At 38.2% G+C, this 22,669-nt stretch overlaps 1 protein-coding gene across 2 annotated transcripts in view; it reads right to left on the bottom strand.

Annotated features, from left to right (window-relative positions):
- Positions 1-22,669, bottom strand: part of sorcs1 (sortilin-related VPS10 domain containing receptor 1) — a 229,872-nt gene that overhangs the window by 56,154 nt on the left and 151,049 nt on the right. For both annotated transcript variants that reach the window (XR_014530515.1, XM_083523081.1), the window contains exon 4: positions 9,239-9,397. Coding sequence is in view for 1 of the 2 variants with exons in the window: in XM_083523081.1 (XP_083379207.1) it covers positions 9,239-9,397 (159 nt within the window). In the remaining variant the exon portion in view is untranslated. The remainder of the gene's footprint in view (positions 1-9,238; positions 9,398-22,669) is intronic.

Consider the following 22,669-nt stretch of genomic DNA (forward strand, 5'->3'; position numbering starts at 1 on the left):
CTATTCGAGATGTTTATCTGGACTGTGATTCTGTGAGATGCAACAAAATTGTTGCAAAAATGGTTAAATGACTTGGGCGTGAGAAACAAGAAAGATGCTTTTTGTAATTGTCACTTGTACTTTACAGCACTGTGAAATTCTTTCTTCACATGTCCCAGCAAGTTTAGGAGCACAGAGGGGTAAGGGCCTTGCTCAGGGGGCCCAAGAGTGACAGCTTGGCGATACCAGGGCTTGAAGTCCCAACCTTCTGATCAGTAACCCAGCACCACATTTATTAATGAATGAATGTATAGTGTTAGTGTTAAGGGACATTCATCATTCAGTCATCTACAGTAACTACCTGGTCAAGGATATGGTAGTTTAAATTAGGCTACTATTTGCTGTAAAACTGATCCAACTAAATTTGTTAGAAAATCGCAAATTTAGCAAAGAAAAATTATGATACAGGGTGCATGCCGGTACAAATGTGCCCCAGGTTCTTCCTAAATGAGGTTTGTATACAATACAAGACAATGAATATACCTGTCAATCATGACATCACGAGTTCATGGAAATTATTGTAGAGCCCTATGAAGTTAAAAAATACTTTGTCTTATTAACAGGATGTATAGTGTCCTGTGATTATACTGTAGATGTTTTATAAAAGTAATAACCATAGTAGAATGCAGTCTATCACAGCCTATTATACACAATCATTTAACACTTAAAAGATGTTCCATGTTCCTTGTTTCTTTGCCTTTGGTTCATACTATATTGTGCTATTGTTAAATTATTTCAGAATATGGGCTATATATAATAATACAATAATTATTTATCCCTAATATTGTAATGTTAAATTATTTAAGCATGTGTATTTTAAATTTAATACTGTTGATCAAACACATTAAATAATGCTGTTGCTTTTTTGTTTCTCAAATCTACTCTAAAATAATAATGACTAAAATCACATGACTAACATGTCTTCTTTTTCTTTCCATTTCATATTTGCTTTGAGAATGTTGATGAAGAAGTGTAGAGAAGATTAGAAGGAGATGCATTGTGTGTTTGTGGATTTAGAGAAAGCGTACTACAGAGTGCCGAGAGATGGGTTGTGGTATTGTATGAGGAAGTCAGGTGTAACAAAGAAGTATGTGAGGGTGGTGCAGGACATGTATGAGGACAGTGTGACAAAAGTGAATTGTGCAGTAGGAACGACAGACTGGTTCAAGGTGGAGGTTAGACTGCATCAAGGATCGGCTCTGAGACCTTTCCTGTTTACAGTGGTGATGGACAGGTTGATGGACCAGGTCAGATAGGAGTCTCCGTGGACTATGATGTTTGCGGATGATATTGTAAATTGTGGTGAGAGAAGCAGGTTGAAAAGAGCCTGGAGAGCTGAAGGTACGTGCTGGAGAGAAGGGGCATGAAAGTCAATAAGAGTAAAACAGAGTACATGTGTGTGTGAATGAGAGGGAGGGCAGTGGAGTGGTGCGGTTGCAGGAAAAAGAGGTGGTGAATGTACCTGAGATCAACAGTGCAAAGTAATGGAGAGTGTGTTAGAGAAGTGAAGAAAAGAGTGCAGGCAAGATGGAGTGGGTGGAGAAGAGTGGCAGGAGTGATTTGTGATAGAAGGGTATCTGCAAGAGTAAAAGGAAAGGTTTCTAAGACTGTGATAAGACCTGCTATGTTGTTTGGTTTAGAGACAGTGGCATTGACTACAAGACAGGAGGTGAAGCTTGAGGTAGCAGAGCTGAAGATGCTGAGATTTTTTTTTAAAGTGACGAGGATGGACAGGGTTAGAAACAAATTTATTAGAGGGACAACGTTAGAGGCCTGATTGAGAAGTTTTTTGGACATGTGCAGAGGAGGGACATGGGGTATATCGGTAGGAGAATGCTGAGGATGTTGCCCGGGAAGGAGGGAAAGAGGAAGACCAAGGGGGAGGTCCATGAATGTGGTGAGGGAAGACATGCAGGTAGTTGGTGTGAATGAGGGAGATGTAGAGGACAGGGGGGTATGGAGACGCTGTAGCGACCCCTCATGGGAGCAGCCAAAAGAAGAAGAAGTTACTGCATGTCTGCACAGCTCCCTTATTCTTACCTAACACTTAGTTCCAGTATGTGTATGTAGATTTTAGATTTTTTGTCCAATTAGATTTCAGCCTCTATGTGCTGCCATGTCAATCTAATGTGCCCAGGGCCTGCAAAGGCTGTCCTGCTGGCCCTTTTACTATAGAGAATAATACCAACGGGTCTGTTTCTTTAACCAATCAGATTTCATATTCGCCTCACAGGGCAGCTAGCTGGCCCAGAATAGCGTCAGCGTTTTTCCGTCCTCTGATTGGTTGGTCAGATGGAAACTGTTACAGCCAGGTTTGACTGGCAAAACAAATCTGGAGCTCTACACACATAAATACATCAGAGTTAGACATCGTGAGGACAGATCAGCCAACCCTGAAGCTAGCTAGCTTGTCTCAGCCCGGGTAAGGGTTAGTTCACCACTTCCATAGCAGTGAATACGAGCGGTACCACTGGATTACAGCCTCTGAGGAGCGGTGCAAATTATGAGTATGCATCTCTGATGAGTAGGTTGTATTTTATTTACATTTTTCATGTTTTTGTCATGTTATTAGACAAATATTGATTCTGAACTGCTCCAGATGCTGTAGGTGGCACAGTAGCGGTTGTAGTGTAGAGATTTGGATTTGTCTTAACTGGGTTTCTTGCTTTAGTAAAATGGTATGCACCCTCCATGTGTGAAATGCCTCTCTTTCTGTAAAACCATGCATTGTTATATTACGTTTTTGTATTGTATTAATGGTTTCTAGGTGGATTAAGTCAGGTAAGTCCCCACTGAAGGCCGAGGTACCACATGCATGGCCAGCCACTGCTACCACTATTATGTATTTTTTATCAAAATACTTTTATTGAAAGTAAACGCATATAAGTGATGAAAACAAAGTTTTTCCTTCTACTTATGTGTATCTTCTCTTAGATGTTTCAAGTATTTCTTTTAAAATGCATATTTTTGATATTCAGATTTCTTGTGCAAAACTAAAAAACATTTGTGAAAGTTTTTAGTATGAATTGCTATTTTGTAGGGAAAACTGGAAAGTTCTTACATGCGAAAAAGATTATGCTTTGTTTATATAGCATTTAGGATAAACAGTAAGTAAGTAGTGGATTTCCATTGAAACTGAAATCAAAGCTGGCTTGTTGGGCAGACAAATACAGCCTAACACCTGCATGTACACCAAGAACAGTGTTCATGCAATGTAATTCTGAGAAATCTTTTTTTTTTTAAGTCTCATATGCAGTGAGCAGCTCATGCTGAATGTAATTTACAGTAATTTTGAATTTAGAATCTTGATGGTGATTAAGTTTCTAGGTTTAAAATTGCTGGTTTTAGTTTTAATAGGTTGCTTAGTCTATCCAAGATTTTATTTTTCAGTAGGCAGGTTGGGAATACGGATTAAGTTTTGGTTTTGTAGATTTTCAGGAGCAAAACAGATTTTTCAATCCTATTGTACTTTTTTTGTAGATTTTAGATTCCAACACTGACAATTTGGCCTGTGCTTCAAGTTCTTTGTCCTTTACATTTCAGTAGATACAGCTGAATAAATTGGGTGTCAATTGAAAATTAAATTTTTCAAGAAACACTTCACACAACTATGCTTTTAACAGTTGTGCTTTGCTAATAGGATTTGTTTTTTCGCTTGCTGGAAATGAAACTGTATCTTTGAGAAAAAAAAATAAATTCTATGAGAAAAATGTCAACACAAATTGCTGATTTGTTTGCACCGAGGATTTGGAGAGAGGATTTAATTAGTTTGGTGATAGTGTTTTTGTTTGTGCTAGTTTTCACGTTATTTTTTCCCCTATGCGTGGGCGACCGTGCATGGTGCACAAACAGTCAGCAATTATCCATCAGACGGACGATAACGTTATTTGTTAGTGCTTATTTCATCTTAATTGTATTGGTGGTCTCTTCTCAAGGGTGAAGTCAATGTTAAATTTAAAGTAAGTAAAACTGTGATCACAGACCGTGACTAAATTCTCGCATGGTGTTACATAATTCCTGCATGACTGAGTTCTCCGAACATCTTTCATTCTCTATTTGTTTTTATCACATCTCTGTATGTTTGATCTCATTCCTTTCTATGCTCCTGTATATTTTATTCTGCTGCAAATGTGTGAAGGTGTAAAAAAATAGAAAACACTCCATAATTGATTAGGTCTGAAACAAGTTTGGAAAGAGCTCAAATACAAGGACTGTATTTTAATAATCTTAATTCTAGATTACTGAGGAATCAAAAACAGTTTTATTTACAAGACACTAGTGGCTGTGTTTCACTGAAATAAATTTGCCTGTATTACTTTAGTATTGCATTTTTAAATGTATACTTTTTTAACAATCTTAATTTTCAATCAGCTTTATTTATTTATATTTTTTTCTTTTTAGAACTAAAAAAGGTTCTATGCATTTTCACATTGATGTGTTCACAGATCTTTTTAGTTAAGTATATTGCATTACAAATAATATACCGTAATTTCCAGACTAATAAGCGCACCTAAAAAAATTATTTTGGACATAAATACGCCGCACATGTCTATAAGCCGTAGGTGTCTACATTGAAACAAATGAATTTTACAAAGGTTTTAACAAAAGTCAGTGACTGTTACACAGCTTGTATCTAAACAGTAGCCTAACAAGAAAGTCATTGGTCACTGTCTTCCTCCACCTGCGCACTGAAACCACTGAATGCGTCAGCCATTCATGAAAGAGTCAACCATTCATTCATCAGGCTTTCCGTTATCCATCCTTTCTTGTTGACTTTCACAACAATTTCTCTCGGGAGTTTTTTTTTGCCATTGCTGTGTTCTCCCGATGGCGTGCAACTCAGAACACAGGTGGAGTGCATTTTTTCATGCCCAGTTGTTTTCCGGTTGACGAATTATTTGCATTTTCTGTTGACAGTCCGAGTGAGAGGCGGGTCAAACGTCAGAGGAACCGCATTCATATTTATGATATTGTGTAGGCCGATTCAGTGGGAGTGCACTCGATTTAATATAAAGAGTTTCATTGGTTCACCTTAACCCGTTCGGCAATTTTATTAGTCTAATGTTACGGGGCTCAGTTTTTTGGCTTGTGAAACCAGGAAAAAACCCAGGAAAAATCCATAGATTAACTGCTTCATTGTTTAAGCCGCAAGGTTCAAAGCGCAAAAAAGTAGCGGCTTATAGTCCGGAAATTACGGTAAGTATGTTTTAAAGCCATTTGAGTTTGAGCTTTTGCATTAATTTTATGATTATACAATATGTGAGAATGGACAATGATTATTGTATATGAGTGCAATATTTTGTCACAATATTTTTAATTTTTATAATTGTAAATTCATAGTAAATTACTACAACTGCTGCTACTACTACCACTACTACTAATACTACTACCACTATTACTACTACTACTACTACTACTACTACTACTACTACTACCACCACCACTCTTACTACTAATACTACTACCACTATTACTACTACTACTACTACTACTACTACTACTACCACCACTCTTACTACTAACACTACCACTACTACTACTACTACCATTGCTACCACTATTGATACTACTACTACTACTATTACTACTACTACCACTGCTAACACTATTACTACTACTACTACTACTACTACTACTACTACCACTGCTACCACTATTACTACTACTACTACTACCACTATTACTACTACTACTACTACTACTACTACTACTACTACTACTACTACCACTGCTACCACTATTACTACTACTACTACTACCACTATTACTACTACTACTACTACTACTACTACCACCACTCTTACTACTAACACTACCACTATTACTACTACTACAACCATTGCTACCACTATTAATACTACTACTACCACTGTTACTACTACTACTACTACTACTACTTCTACCACTTTTACTACTACTACTAGCACTCTTACTACTACTACTACTACTACCACTATTACTACTACTACTACTACTACTACTACTACTACCATTGCTACCACTATTACTACTACTACTACTACTACTACTATTACTACCACTACCACTGCTACCACTGCTACTACTACTACTACTACTACTACCACTCTTACTACTACTACTACTACTACCACTATTACTAATACTACTACTACTACTACTACCATTGCTACCACTATTAATACTACTACTACTACTATTACTACCACTACCACTGCTACCACTACTACCACTACTACTACTACTACCACTCTTACTACTACTACTACTACTACCACTATTACTAATACTACTACTACTACTACTACTACCACTGCTACCACTCTTACTACTACTTCTACCACTACTACTACTACTACCACTGCTACCACTACTACTACTACTACTACTACTACCACTGCTACCACTGCTACCACTCTTACTACTACTACTATTACTACTACTACCACTATTAATACTATTACTACTACTATCACTGCTATCACTATTACTACTACTACTTCTACTACTACTACTACTACTACTACTACTACTACCACCACCATTGCAAAATATGAAATTCGCCACTGGAACAAGCTTTTTTTTTACACTTTAATATTATAAAAATGCATCCATTAAATATTATATTTTTAATATGTGCTCTAAATTTGAAACCATTAAATTGTTTGCCTAGTGAGTTAAACATTTAAGCACAGGGTTTAACTGTGCAGCTAATAAAATTGCTCACTGCACTGGGGAGCTGAGAAGCAAGGGTTTAACTTGATAACAATAGGATTAGTCTGAAAGCGATACCTACACTGCGGTTGCAGTGATGCGAAAAGCATCTGCTCAGGCTTTAACATCAGCAAGTTAGGAATGCAAACAGGTTTTTACCACACACAGTTCACAGCACCACCAGCACCATCTGGTCCCTCAGGGATTTTCTCACATATGGCCAGTTTGGCTTCCGGCACTATGGTTTACATTTGATCACTAGATGCGGTCTTGTATGTATCGATACAGCTGCACAATACAGCTGCACAACTTTCATGCACATAACAATACACAAAGCCAACAGCAGTGGCCCGACTGGCTAACATTAGCTACATTATATGGCTTAAAGTATGTGGCTGCCTGGCCATGACCCCCATATGTGAGCCTACTGCAAACTTTTGCCGACACAGTTAATGGCACATATTGTCTAATATATTTGTATGCTGCATCATGACAATTTCCTTACACCAAAACCAGTACTAGATAGTCAATGCCCAGTGCACAAAGCAAGGTACATGATTAAATGGTTTGCTAAGGCTGAAGTTGAGGAACTCCTCAACTGTCCTGTCCTGCACAGAGCCTCTGAATCTCAATCTCTGTGATTAATAAAAATGGCAATTACACAATTAGTCCAACTTCTCCATTGAACCTCACCAATCTAAAAGGAAAATTGTTTAAATATTTAAAATGGGTACCACTGACTTTTGAACTAAACTGAACTATCAGTCAATTGCATTTCCTGGTTACTTGTATTAGCTGCTCTCCATTTGCCTGCACTGTTCTGGAGAGGTTTCTTCTCTAGATTTTAGAGCCAGGTGATTTAAGATTATTAGTGAGGTTGGGCAGAGAAGTTGAACAAAGGCACCTACTGTGAAACTGCCATTAGAATTCATTTGAATTTATCCCAAAGGTTATGCTTATGATACCAAACACTCTAAATATCAAACATGGTTTCATTTCATTTCATGGACGTGGCGAGAGAGAAGTCAGCCATACTGTAGTTGTCTCTCGGCAGCCACCAGGCTGGCATTGAGTGGTCGATGGCCCTACGCAACTCTATGATGTCGTAGTTTTTAGTGTCGTCTCCCCCTCGTCCAGCTCTCTAAGCAGTTCAGCCTAAAAGGCCTGTAAGACTGCCATGGTGTGCAGGCAGCCACCGACTTTACGCCCCACGTTGTATGCTTTGCCCACCAGAGCCAAGGAAGTACGAAAAGGCTTGGTGGGCATTAACAAGTCCTTAAGGGACGATGCAGCGCCGGGGAAGAGATAGACAGCCAGCGCCTCTTCGACCCTAGGAATCGTCCCGTAACCGCACTCTTTCAGCCCCACTACATTAGAGTAGCGGGAGACATTGGGGCTAAAGAAGGCGGGCCAAATATGGGTTATTCCATGACCTGGACACCTCAGATCCGGAAAGTAGGCAGGCCCTTGTGTGGAGGCAAAGGCCTAGGATGCAGGAAGCGTTCATTACATTTATTTTGGGAAAGCTGCTTCTGTTCTTCGGCTGGCTGGACTGGCTGTAGTGGACTGGCTGTGGAGGCATGTCTACGGGTTCGTCCATAATGGCATCCGCCTTATCACTAGTAAGAGCACTCCCCTGGAAGAGCATTCTCCGGGAGCGGAGCATACGCATGGACATGCGTCCACAGTGTGAGCAGTCAGCATCCTCAAGAGCGGACCAAGCATGCTCCGCCCAAAACAAGCTACGTGTAGCAGCCTGAAGATTGCTTGCTTCTTTTTTCACAATTTATTATTTCTTGTTTTACCTCCTTACCAGTACTTAACTGTACACAGACACTTGCAGAGCACTTCCTGAACAAACAGAAGTTAGCGCACGTTTATAACACACGTGATTCAGAGCGGGGACACGCAGTGGTGTTCCCAAAGCGTTGTTGACACAGTTTGAGTTCCCGAAGGGTATCCTGATGTTCGAGGCTGATAGAGATATGTGCCAGAGGACCTGCAGCTGTAATTGAAGCCACAGGTGGTTCTATCTTTCTCAAGATATGGAATGATAAAAATCAAAAAATCTTAAATCTGTTTTAATTCCAATTTGAAACACTACAAAATATGGAGCAGGGAGTGTCATTTTACAAGGTACTCTTTTCTGTTCAGCAAGAAATAAACAAAATTGTATGTTCTTTTTAACATCAAATTTCTGGGTCACACTAGGTCTCCATGGGTGTACATTACCTGGGTGTGAAAAAAAATCTACATTTGTTTGCAATTTGTATATCAAATGATTAATCCCCTGATTGATTAAATCTTACCATTACCATGTTGTGCTGGCCATGTATCATTTGATACCATCCTGCTTATTCCCACTTGCCTGCTTTGTTAATTAAAAAAGCTCTGCTGGTAGCTGTTAATGTAACACTGTGGCAATGCACTGTGTGACTCCTGTGTCCTTTAATAGCTGAGTTGCAAGGCATAAAACCCAAAATACAGATTTGCAAGAGTCACATACTTTCTGATCGTGGCTATAAGCGAGAATCCAATCCTCCTGCTCGGGATGGAAAAGCAGGCTGAGCACATAGAAGCCGAGGCGGTGTTTCTGATATGTGGCGCCTTCATCCGTGCTGATCAGCAGACTGTTCTCCACCTCTGGGTCTGTCAGCAGCATGATCTGGATCAAAGTGTGATAAAATGAAAACAAATCCTTTCAGTCAAATCCTTGAAAAGTCAAATCCTCTCAGTCACAACACTTTACCATGAAGTAAGAACATGCACTTGAGTCAAAGATAGGAGGTGTCTGCTAACATTATGCAAATCCTAACTGGACTCCACAAAATTTCAGCTGTGTTTAGTGTCTTTTTTGGGGGGGTGAATTTTAGAGCTTCATTAATCTGTCATAATCAATATGTTAGAGAAAACTAAGTTACTATAGGAATACAAACCATTTGGATTATATGCTTTCAGTTTGATGTTTTGAAGATTTCTATTCACCAACAATGTTGACATTTAGAGCATTATGCAGACATCCTTATCTTCTTTTTTTTGTTGTTTTTTTTTTCATGCTAGCAGAAATAAGTCAGGGTTTAAGAATACTATCACTGTTGAGATATGTTGAAAGTTTGGCAGGCTTAATGAAAGTCTATAGATGGTTTCTACTGTTGCTAACTATAGCAAACAATCCAGACGTGGCATTCCATAAATGTATTTTTATATGTTATTTCTTAAAACCCAATCAAAATTAAATAACCCCAAAAACTCTAATGTTTAAATGTTGTATTTAATATATATGCTACACTGAGGGTCATTAAAGACTAAGGCCCCTTTTAACATGTGTTACTATAAGATATATTTAAGATGTATTTAAGATGTATTACTGTATATGTGCACAAGCAAAATTTTAGTGAACAATTTCCCATTCACAATGTGATTCATTAATAGTCAAATTCACCATGATATTATTGCTCCCTAAGCTTGGGTGTGTACTACCAATCGAACCTTGTATGCTTTTTGTATGTAAGTTTTAATGTGTTTTCCCCTTCTATGTGGTTTCTTTAATCAGGGACCAAATCACACAGATCAGAGTAAATGGTCTGACAGCACCTGAGTGAGATGGCCTCAGTTCAGGTTCCAAGTGATTTCAAAGCAATTTGGATCGATCCTCTGTAGAAACTGAACCAAGCATGCCTTGTATTTGAGCGTTTGACATTTTTTGTAAATCATTCTCTACATGTTCTTCATGCGTGATTTGAAAATCTACATTTATGTTTCTGTATTTCTAATTCTAATTCTGTTCCTCTGTCTGACACACACACACACACACACACACACACACACACACACACACACACACACACGCATGAGCACTGCATAGGAATTAAAATGTGTGTACGTTTGTCTGGGCACTTGAAGCTGATTTGTTTGTATTTATCATTATCTCCTCGGGAAAGGTGAATAAAAAAAACAACACAAAAAAAAAAAAAACAGATTGCACGGCTAGATCAATGTGCTGTGTCTGATTCGAAAAGTTTTTAAAGGTCAGAGCTTCTGTCAATTACCTAACACAATAAAACAGCATCACTCAAATTGTAGGACTTTCTAGCCCCCTGCCATGACTAATCAATTTTCATGTGTAATCAAATTACTTTCATTTAGACCTCCTGCTAAACCTTATGCATTTATGTTAATGCTGATAATTTATCAGGGAGGTTTGTAATAAGGTGCGCAGTTTAGCAACAGAAATTAGGACATTTAAAGTAAAAAGTACAAAATGTCTATGATTGAGCTACAGTACAGACCAAAAGTTTGGACACACCTGCTCATTGAAAGAGTTTTCTTTATTTTCATGACTATGAAAATTGTAGAGTCACACTGAAGGCATCAAAACTATGAATTAACACATGTGGAATTATATACATAACAAAAAAGTGTGAAAGAACTGAAAATATGTCATATTGTAGGTTCTTCAAAGTAGCCACCTTTTGCTTAGATTACTGCTTTGCACACTCTTGGCATTCTCTTGATGCCTACTTTGAAGAACCTACAATATGACATATGTTCAGTTCACTTTTTTGTTATGTATATAATTCCATATATAATTCGTGTTAATTCATAGTTTTGATGCCTTCAGTGTGACTCTACAATTTTCATAGTCATGAAAATAAAGAAAACTCTGAATGAGCAGGTGTGTCCAAACTTTTGGTCTGTACTGTATATATAATGTGGTACAAAGTAAAGTACTGTAAAAAATACATTGTGAGTTTCATAAAAAGCACTGCAAAAGAACAGCATTGAGTGTACAATTGAAATGTTAGAAGGTTCAGAGGTAACGTGTCACTGTGGTCAACAAAAACGATATCTTTTTATTTAGTTAGTTAGTTATTTTTTTTTATTGTCTTCAAGATTCAATTTCAGTACACTTTAGGATTTTTTTTCTTGAGAACACTAAGTACAAGACAGGAGAACACCATTTGCACACACATTCACACCCAGGAAGCAATCTAGTGTAGTCAGTTCTCAAGGGGAAAAAATTTAAGAGAACCCAGAGGAAACCCTCACAGACCTAGGAAAAGCATGCTAAAAAAGGCCTGATCTCAATATTAAACTAGGCACAATGCAGCTATGAGTACTTTACATTAATTTATTTAACAAATGCTTTGGAAATATTTAGTATACAAGTGATGGGCAAAAAAAAACCCACAGGCCTACCTATACTGTAGTTGAACAGTTGAGGTTTAAAGGGGCCAGTGGTGATTTCACACATACTGTGCACATAAAATCCACAAGTTTCCAGCAGTCATATTCATACTGTAAAACCTTAATGTACATTTCACCTATATATTCATATATATATATATATATATATACATTTTTTTTTTTTTTTTTTTTTTTTTTACACTCAGACACAAATGCCAAAGAATAACAAAGTTCAGTGTATATGTTCAAATTCATCACAAAAGTTTCAGATTTATACACAGTGCCTGTTGATCACTGGTTTGAATTTTTCCCACCCTTGCATGAATTGAAACTTAAATTTTTGCTTTGTTAATAAAACATCCAGCACATAGATCCTCAACCATCTCTCTAGATAATATATGCATGTAAAATATAACAGAAAGCCAATTATATAAGAAACAGATTGACAAGTTGATTCATTATGTCAAGTGTCTTTTATTAACAGTGATAGATCGAGTTAGCAAGTTAGATTATCAGGGGTGCAAAAAATAGTATCTAAAAGAAAAAAAAGGATAGAAGTTGTGAAATCTTACTCAGACAAACAAAACTTTAGTTTTTTTTTAAATTGAGAAATTTATTTTATTAATGCAACTGTATATATCTAGCAAGGCCTCTTCCTGTTTCTAATATAAAGGACATTTGTCCTGATTCTAAAGCTGTTATACACTTAAAAATGTTTCACCATCCGAATTATTTTAAATGGACAAACTGCATTATGCCTTAGATCAAGTCAAATCAAGAAGCTTTTATTGTCATTCCAACCATATATAGCTGATACAGTACACAGCGATATGAGACAACCTTCCTCCAGAACCCTGGTGCTACATACAACATAGAGCTACATCACACAACATAGAGCTACATACAAAACACAGAGCTAAGGACTAAAGTAACCTGTCCAAGCCACATAAAGTGCATCATGTGCAACCTAGTGCAAACAGTGCAGACAGACAACACAAGACAATGTGGGACAGATACACAAAACACAAAATAGCACCAAACAGGAAGCCTACTGTATAATATGTTTTACAGTACAATGTGCAAAAGAGAACTTTATACAAGAGTATATTTTTAAACATTAACACTCTGTGATTAACACCATCACAGAGGACTATACTAAGAAATGCTAATTATAATTAACCAGTGTGGTTACCATCTATAACACTCGCATATCAGTCAATGTTGGGGAAGCAGTGAAACTGCAGTTATCCAATTTATACTACTTAGATTAGGAGCTTGAGCATATGAATCTTACACAGAGTCTTTGGTGTCATAGTGTTATTAATATTAGTATGCAAAAGGGAAATTATAATTTGTCTTTTGCATACTTATAAACAGTACATATTGTCTATTAGCTTTTGAGATAAGCAGACATACTTAATGAAATGAAATATGGGACATCACATTACCTAAAAAAAATAAACCAAATGGTGTATAAACTTCAGAGACAAATAAATTGCTCCTGTTTTTTTTTTTTTTTTGCTTGTTTCTGAAAAAAAAACAAAAAACATCATCCAGTGGTTTTCTTGTATCCAGTTTAGGTATCTTTATATTGTATACACCAAACATCTCAGAGCAACAGTAATAATGCTCCTTTTGGACAATTGGTATATGGTATGGCCCATTTCTGCATTATGATTGTGTGCACAGCTGGAATTTTCAATGTGGTCTCAGACTTGCATATTGGCGAAGCAAAATTTATGTCTTGCCGATTGGACTGATTATTCATACTGTATTTGCCAGGTGGACAAGTGACAAATAGGTTTAACAAGCAGAAAAAAATTTAAAAGGTTGTATTGAGATTAAAACATAATGTTTCAATAAAAAAAAATCATAATCTTAACTGCTTACCTAACTGCATTTTCCCATTCCATGTTGCACCTAAATAATTGTATAACTATTATTGCAGAAGCAAAATCTTTTTAATCTCACCACTTATTGCACCACATATATCGCACAATATATATCGCACAATTTATAAAGGCACAATCTAGATGATGAATTAAACTGTTTTCTGAAATCAGTGATGAATCTGAGTAAAAAGTACATATATATATATATATATATATATATATATATATATATATATATATATATATATATATATATATATAGATATATATATAGATATAGATATAGATATAATATATATATATATATATATATATATATATATATATATATATATATATATATATATATATATATATATATATATATATATATATATATATATACAGTGAGGAAAATAAGTATTTGAACACCCTGCTATTTTGCAAGTTCTCCCACTTAGAAATCATGGAGGGGTCTGAAATTGTCATCGTAGGTGCATGTCCACTGTGAGAGACATAATCTAAAAAAAAAAAATCCAGAAATTACAATGTATGATTTTTTAACAATTTATTTGTATGATACAGCTGCAAATAAGTATTTGAACACCTGAGAAAGTCAATGTTAATATTTGGTACAGTAGCCTTTGTTTGACGTCAAACGTTTCCTGTAGTTTTTCACCAGGTTTGCACACACTGCAGGAGGGATTTTGGCCCACTCCTCCACACAGATCTTCTCTAGATCAGTCAGGATTCTGGCCTGTCGCTGAGAAACACAGAGTTTGAGCTCCCTCCAAAGATTCTCTATTGGGTTTAGGTCTGGAGACTGGCTAGGCCACGCCAGAACCTTGATATGCTTCCCACAGAGCCACTCCTTGGTTATCCTGGCTGTGTGCTTCAGGTGATTGTCATGTTGGAAGACCCAGCCTTGACCCATCTTTAATGCTCTAACTGAGGGAAGGAGGTTGTTCCCCAAAATCTCGCAATACATGGCCCCGGTCATCCTCTCCTTAATACAGTGCAGTCGCCCTGTCCCATGTGCAGAAAAACACTCCCAAAGCATGATGCTACCACCCCCATGCTTCACAGTAGGGATGGTGTTCTTGGGATGGTACTCATCATTCTTCTTCCTCCAAACACGTTTAGTGAAATTATGACCCAAAAGATCTATTTTGGTCTCATCTGACCACATGACTTTCTCCCATGACTCCTCTGGATCATCCAAATGGTCATTGGCAAACTTAAGACGTGCCTGGACATATGCTGGTTTAAGCAGGGGAACCTTCCGTGCCATGCATTATTTCAAACCATGACGTCTTAGTGTATTACCAACAGTAACCTTGGAAACGGTGGTCCCAGCTCTTTTCAGGTCATTGACCAGCTCCTCTCTAGTTCTGGGTTGATTTCTCACCTTCCTTAGGACCATTGAGACCCCACAAGGTGAGATCTTGCATGGAGCCCCAGTCCGAGGGAGATTGACAGTCATGTTTCGCTTCTTCCATTTTCTAATGATTGCTCCAACAGTGGACCTTTTTTCACCAAACTGCTTGGCAATTTCCCCGTAGCCCTTTCCAGCCTTGTGGAGGTGTACAATTTTGTCTCTAGTGTCTTTGGACAGCTCTTTGGTCTTGGCCATGTTAGTAATTGGATTCTTACTGATTGTATGGGGTGGACAGGTGTCTTTATGCAGCTAACGACCTCAAACAGGTGCATCTTATTTAGGATAATAAATGTAGTGGAGGTGGACATTTTAAAGGCAGACTAACAGGTCTTTGAGGGTCAGATTTCTAGCTGATAGACAGGTGTTCAAATACTTATTTGCAGCTGTATCATACAAATAAATAGTTTAAAAATCATATATTGTGATTTCTGGATTTTTTTTTTTAGATTATGTCTCTCACAGTGGACATGCACCTACGATGACAATTTCAGACCCCTCCATGATTTCTAAGTGGGAGAACTTGCAAAATAGCAGGGTGTTCAAATACTTATTTTCCTCACTGTATATATATATATATATATATATATATATATATATATATATATATATATATATATATATATATAAATGTGTGTGTGTGTGTGTATGTTTGTTTGTTTGAGCACATGTAACATGTAACATGTACAGTTAAACATGTTTAATAAAAATGAATATAAGCCAAAATTCAATAATGTCTTTTAAATTAAATACAAGAAAGAACACGACAGGTCATAGCTGAAATGTGGTCAGAGTCCTCATTTGATTCTGGTAAGGTTTTGGAAAGGTCAGCTAAGTCCATAGTAATATTCTGTTTATATTAAGTGGCAAAATTACAGTTTAGTCCAGAAATTAAGACCCTGCTTCACCACTAAATACCGGTTTATTGACAGCAAAACTGTTATTGCAATCCATATCATCCTCAGACTCTCTTTGACAATGACGTTAATAAGATCCTTCAAACCCTGCTACTCAGGGAAAACTATTCTCCTTTCCTCTGCAGGTGGCATACTGATCCTGTCCAGTCTCAGCTTGTGCTTCTTCATATTTTAAAGTGGAGACAAGATACATCCTTGACAGAAGCAGATACTCAAGAAGCACATATTCAAAGTATTTTGTACACCTGTAGTACCTCACACAAGAACAACCCAAAGCACACAAAACCATATGCTGTTACAAACCAAAACAAAGCTGTGTAAGAAAAACGACAACTTTCAAAGTTTAGGGTTCTCTTGAATTATAGGTTCAACTAGGTTTCTCCCTGCCAGCACTTTGACATGGACTCCTATGGAGGAAATGAGAATGATTCACACATTGCTAAATCTAATTCATCGCAAACTGTCAGTCAGATACCTTGCTTGCTGAATCTATCCCCTGAGTTCCATTCAAGGGTCCTGGTAACCAGAATCCAGGCACATTTCAGATCTCTTCACCATGACATCATCTTCTTGATGACTTAGCTGCAAGGTTCACCAAAGTCCCTTCCCCATGTCAAAGTTGAATGCATATGGGGGTTTAATAGTAATTGTTGATATCAATATTTCCACTGGGAACATTTAGAATTGTGTAACAGGCACTTGGCAGCTCCAGGCAGCTACCGGCTCTAACCAACATTCCTTGACACACTCAAATGAAATGCACTACAGATATCTGAATCAGTTGGTAATCATTTCTTATTTTCTTTCAATTTGTTCCTCTCACTCCATGTTGTAGCAAGAGGATAGGTCATGTTTCAGAGACAAGGCTCGCTGTAGAGCCAGCAGCTGTCTGTGATTAATCTCTTTTAAATCGATTTTCTACAGCCTGGAGAAGTATGAAAATGGGGCAGTAAGGCTGAGTTCACTGCATGCGAGTGAGATTTGCCTGCATGACCTTTAGTTGGCAAGAGATAGAAGGAGAGAGTAAGACAGCTGGGAATTGAAAGCTTGCCACAGACCAGCTGAGAGTTTGAATGATTTAAATTGATAACATTGATACAGAAATGTGTGGAGCATTTAAAGATACCTTTGCTTTAAATCTTAGGAAATATTAAGGCACAAACAATAAAAAGCTAGTTGTTTTTCCATACACACATGCAAGCTAAGAAGAAAGGACAGATTAAAAAGTTTTTTCATAAATACTTCCGATAACATGTTGACTTAACATCCCAGAAATGACCATCATAATAATATTGATTACAAAGTTTGGTAAATATATTTGGTTTTAGATCATTTACTTTTGGATCTTTTGGGTCATAATTCCACTAAACGTGTTTGGAGGAAGAAGAATGATGAGTACCATCCCAAGAACACCATCCCTACTATGAAGCATGTGGGTGGTAGCATCATGCTTTTGGGGTGTTTTTCTGCACATGGGACAGGGCGACTGCACTGTATTAAGGAGAGGATGACCGGGGCCATGTATTGCGAGATTTTGGGGAACAACCTCCTTCCCTCAGTTAGAGCATTGAAGATGGGTCGAGGCTGGGTCTTCCAACATGACAATGACCCGAAGCACACAGCCAGGAAACCCAAGGAGTGGCTCTGTAAGAAGCATATCAAGGTTCTGGCATGGCCTAGCCAGTCTCCAGACCTAAACCCAATAGAGAATTGGAGGGAGCTCAAACTCCGTGCCAGAAACCTGACTGATCTAGAGAAGTTCTGTGTGGAGGAGTGGGCCAAAATCCCTCCTGCAGTGTGTGCAAACCTGGTGAAAAACTACAGGAAATGTTTGACCTCTGTAATTGCAAACAAAGGCTACTGTACCAAATATTAACATTGATATCAACTTTCTCAGGTGTTTAAATACTTATTTGCAGCTGTATCATACAAATAAATAGTTAAAAAATCATGCATTGTGATTTCTGGATTTTTTTTTAGATGATGTCTCTCACAGTGGACATGCACCTACGATGCAATTTCAGACCCCTCCATGATTTCTAAGTGGGAGAACTTGCAAAATAGCAGGATGTTCAAATACTTATTTTCCTCACTGTAGATAGATAGATAGATAGATAGATAGATAGATAGATAGATAGATAGATAGATAGATAGATAGATAGATAGATAGATAGATAGATAGATAGATAGATAGATAGATAGATAGATAGATAGATGCAAACAGAATTTTGTAGGCACACCTTGTTCATAAGGAGTTTTTGTTTATGATTTTATGGTAATGCCCATTATATCACAAATAAGTAATTGATAAAATATTTGGTAAAAGGTTTCGGTTTAGCAAGGTCCAAATTTCAATATAAATAGGTTGACACTTATTTCTTACCTAGCTGTAGTCTTGCAATACAAGATATCCAATGCTTCGACCAAAAAAGTGGTCAAAAGGTATAATAGAGTTCGTAAAACAGATTAATTTGTCTCCAACTTCTCATATAAAATCTCTATTAAATTCTAGCAAGCCATTGAATTGTATCCTTGCACTTTGGCTAAATTCCAAATGTCTCAGAAAACCATTCGGACATGACAAAACGAAACTTTTCCGCTTGCTGACATCATTAGTCATACCAGATTCACTCTCAATCTCTCACATCTTCACTCAGTGCCATGCACAGAATCCATATTAGTGCTTCTATATTACAAAGCCAAATAGGGTTGAAAAGACAAAGGTTAATTAAGCTCTAACTCTCAGCTGGCCCACCCAGAGCACGGAAGTGTGTGTGGCTATGAATGCTTGAGTCTTTCCAACATGTGACCATATAAGTAATGTAGGATAGAATATTAATTAAATTAAGACTCGTTTTTTTTCATCCCAGCTCAAACAGCAGAGACGTATATAGGATTTATATGGGTGTATTAGTTGCAATATATATTGTAGATTGTGTTTTAAACATCAGTCTCAATTTACAGTGTAGAACATATTAAGAATTTATTATTTCTCAATTAAAAAAACTATTGCTATATCACTAAGAATAAAAATAAAGAATAAATAAATATGAGCATCTGTATCACTGAGATGATTACCAGCTTTTAATCAAGCTGATTAGCTCTCCCTGTGCTAAATCTTACTTTTGCAAAGGGTACTTTGTTTTTTCTTGTTTTGTTTTTTTTCCTCCTGAGCTGCCACTTCATTATTATTATTTATAGTGAATGTATGCAATAAACCCCAAAATATCTATGCTGTACTAACCAAAAGAATTGGACTACATCTGATTAAGGATGCTATTCATGTTAAGGTTTTTTTTCATCTAAAAGCTAGAAATAATAAAGAGTGTTATTCACTAGTCGATTAACCTGGGTTTAAGTCACACAGATACAGCCACAGATACCATATCATGGCTCAAGGAATGCGCAAGCATTCAAACCCTCCCGAGTAGAAAATCTCCAATAGAGAGAAGTCTTTAGAGGTTCTCTAATGGGGTTATTCGTATAAAATGTCACAAAAAGGACAAATGGAAGAAGAAGGAAAAAAAACTCCGAAAAAAGGTTAAAAACCATAGACACAGGACTCAGAGAAATGTTAATTAGCTGACTGAGTCATTGCTAATGTGCGAAAAAAAAAAAACACCTGGCAAAATTAAAAGAACAATGTGTCAGCATTTTGAAAGTTTATCCTTGTATTGTTCCTGGCTAGAGAGACTGCACTACTGAAAATCTAAAGAAAATAAATTGATGATTCTAAAACCTAAACACCTAAGAAACTTTTTACCTAATGCAATCTTCTATTTTTATGAGTGTCAGTTTCGGTTAAACAAAAAATGCCCAAGGTAAGGGGAAAAAAGAGAGCACCAGGGCCACTAAACTTAATCGAATCTTCAAGAATGAGTGGTGAAGGATCAGCGGGACAGAGGCAAAAGGGTGACAGGAGCTCCTATGGATCTTTCACATCAGCAGGAGAAATGTCAGCCTGTAACCTGAGCCAAATGAGCAAACATCTCACACAGGAGTCAGAAGTGTTTAGAGAATCCATAGTGTTGTTGAAATTTGTACAGCTCAGGAAAGTATTAAGCAACCAATGAATCATGAGTCAGTGAATTGATGGATGAATAAATGGGGTGATGGAAGCTTCTGGCAGTTAACCTACACATGCTCTGTGTCCATGTGCTTTTTCATGACTACTCATTTCTATCAGCTGAGCAGATATTAGGAAAATTTTTAGACAGTTTAATGTGTGTTCACAGCTGTTTAATTAACAGCTATAAACAGGCTATAATTTACATTTCCAGCTTCAATGCATTTTTACATTTTGCTGCCTGCAAAAGAAAATAAACTACAACACTAAATGTGAAAAATCGTCTCTAGGTTACCTATGTAACCCTAGTTCCATGAGGGAACAAGACGCTGCATCGGAACGCTTTGGGAACGCGACTGCGTTGTCCATGCTCTGATTATTGAGTCTAATCAGTCAAAATTGAAGACAGGCTGTCACCGGCGGGGTAACATCACGACCAGGGAGTATAAAGTGCACTTGGTGAGAAGACTGCTTCAGCTTCTGTGACCGTGAAGGAAGCGCCGGAGGTGTGGCTAGAGACGCAGCATCTCGTTCCCTCAGGGTTACATACATAAACTAGAGACATTCCCTTTCAGGAACTCGAGCTGCGTCAGAACACTTTGGGAACAAGAGTCCAATAACACCACACCGACCAGTCCCTGACTGGTGTGAATGAGCTCAAATGAGTGGAAGGACAGAGGTGCCAGGAATGGCACAAAGGTCACAATTGTAAAACCTGGTAAAGGTGAGCGGGGTGGACCACCCCGCAGCGTCACAGAGGTCTTGAAGGGACACTCCATAGGACCAAGCCTTGGAGGCTGCCACACTCCGGGTCAAATGATGCCAGACCACTATGTGCTCTGATTGAGCTAATATCAACCAATCGTTTATATAATTGAGGATACAGATGCCCTGAAGTCTCAGGGGAGCCAGAGCTACATCGACCATTTGTGAAGGTAACAGGGCAAGGCCGAATGGAAAGACCTGATATTGGAATGCTTTGACCTTTCCTGAACTTCCTGTAAGAAGGGAGGATGGGTACGTGAAAGTACGCATCCTTTAGATCTACTGTGACAAACCAATCCTAGGATCTGATCTGAGACACAATCCGCTTGAAGTGGAACCGGGCAGAACCAAAGGACCAAAGCTGGCCGTGCCCTGAAGCACATTAATGGCAGGGTTACCGAACAACGAATCAAGTCCCTGAACCCACCGGGGGGAAACAGGCACCAAGAAAAGCGGTGCTACACGCCCCCTGGTCATCCCTCCACAGGTCGGGTCAGGACCTTTTTGGCCGTAGACCTCTTCTCGAAGTTGACAGTCCTCAGATCTGTCACCTCGCAGGGCAGGACGTGACGCTCTATCTCTGCACTTGGCGGTACAAAGTGCTGGGTTAGGGCTGCACCCGCTGAGCAGCCCCATGAGAGCGGCGTGGGAGATACCGCTGGAATGCCGCTTATTGTCTCTTGGACTCCTGGAACCTGTTAACTAACGAATCAACGCCATCGCCGAACAGGCCCAAAGGAGAGAGTGGGGCGTTCAGCAGCACGACCCTGTCCCTGTCTGGTATTTTAGACAGGGTAAGCCAGAGATGTCTTTTAATAGCTATTAGGGCAGCCATAGACCAGCCGATGGCCTTAGCGGTCTCCTTTGTGGCTTGTAGGGCCAGATGCGCCGTACGGCGGATCTCAGAAAACTGCCCGCTCAAGGGATCTCCCAGATCCAGCTCCCACAGCAGGTGGGCTTGGTATGCCTGCAGTACCGACATGGCGTGCAAACATTCAGTGGCCTGAACTGATGAGGCATAAGCATTACCCACCAGCGGCAAGGTGCGCAGGGGCTTGGTGGGTAATGTCGGGGTTTTTAGGGTAGATGCACACTCGGGGAGAGATATAGCATGCTAGCGTTTCTTCAAACCGTGGCATGACACTATAGCCATAATCCCTAAACCCAGAGGCGTTGGAATAAACCATGGTCTTGGGTCTGAAGTGAAAAAACTACTGTGTGTTCCTCCTAATAAAGTGATGATTGCATTGACTTTTTGGGTGACACTAGTTAAATTATTTTATTAAATTCAAAAAGTGCAATATAATCCCACAGAGATGCATCAAATACAAGCTAATTGATTCATTCTCAGCTCTTCAATGGTTAGTTGTCAGTTCTGATTTCTTTCACCAGTAACTGGGATGCACTTCACACATAAATACACACTTGCTCTAAAAGAAGGTTGCAATGCATACACTCCACACTTGACAGGTCATAAGATTTTAATACAACCATCCAACTTTTTTTTTGTTGTGTTTTAATAATAAAAAAAAACTGCTGTCTAGGTCACGGACTACAAATTAATATTTCTTCCACCTCAGCACATGCATTTTGAGATTCTGCCTAAGGGCCAACAGATGTTCAGCCTTTTTTTGGATTGTGGTGGAGGGTGTACTCACTTCCATCACCGTTATCAACTAACATTTCCTCATTTCAC

The sequence above is a fragment of the Silurus aristotelis genome (assembly GCF_946808225.1).
Source record: "Silurus aristotelis genome assembly, chromosome: 20".
Classification (NCBI taxonomy): Eukaryota; Metazoa; Chordata; class Actinopteri; order Siluriformes; family Siluridae; genus Silurus; species Silurus aristotelis.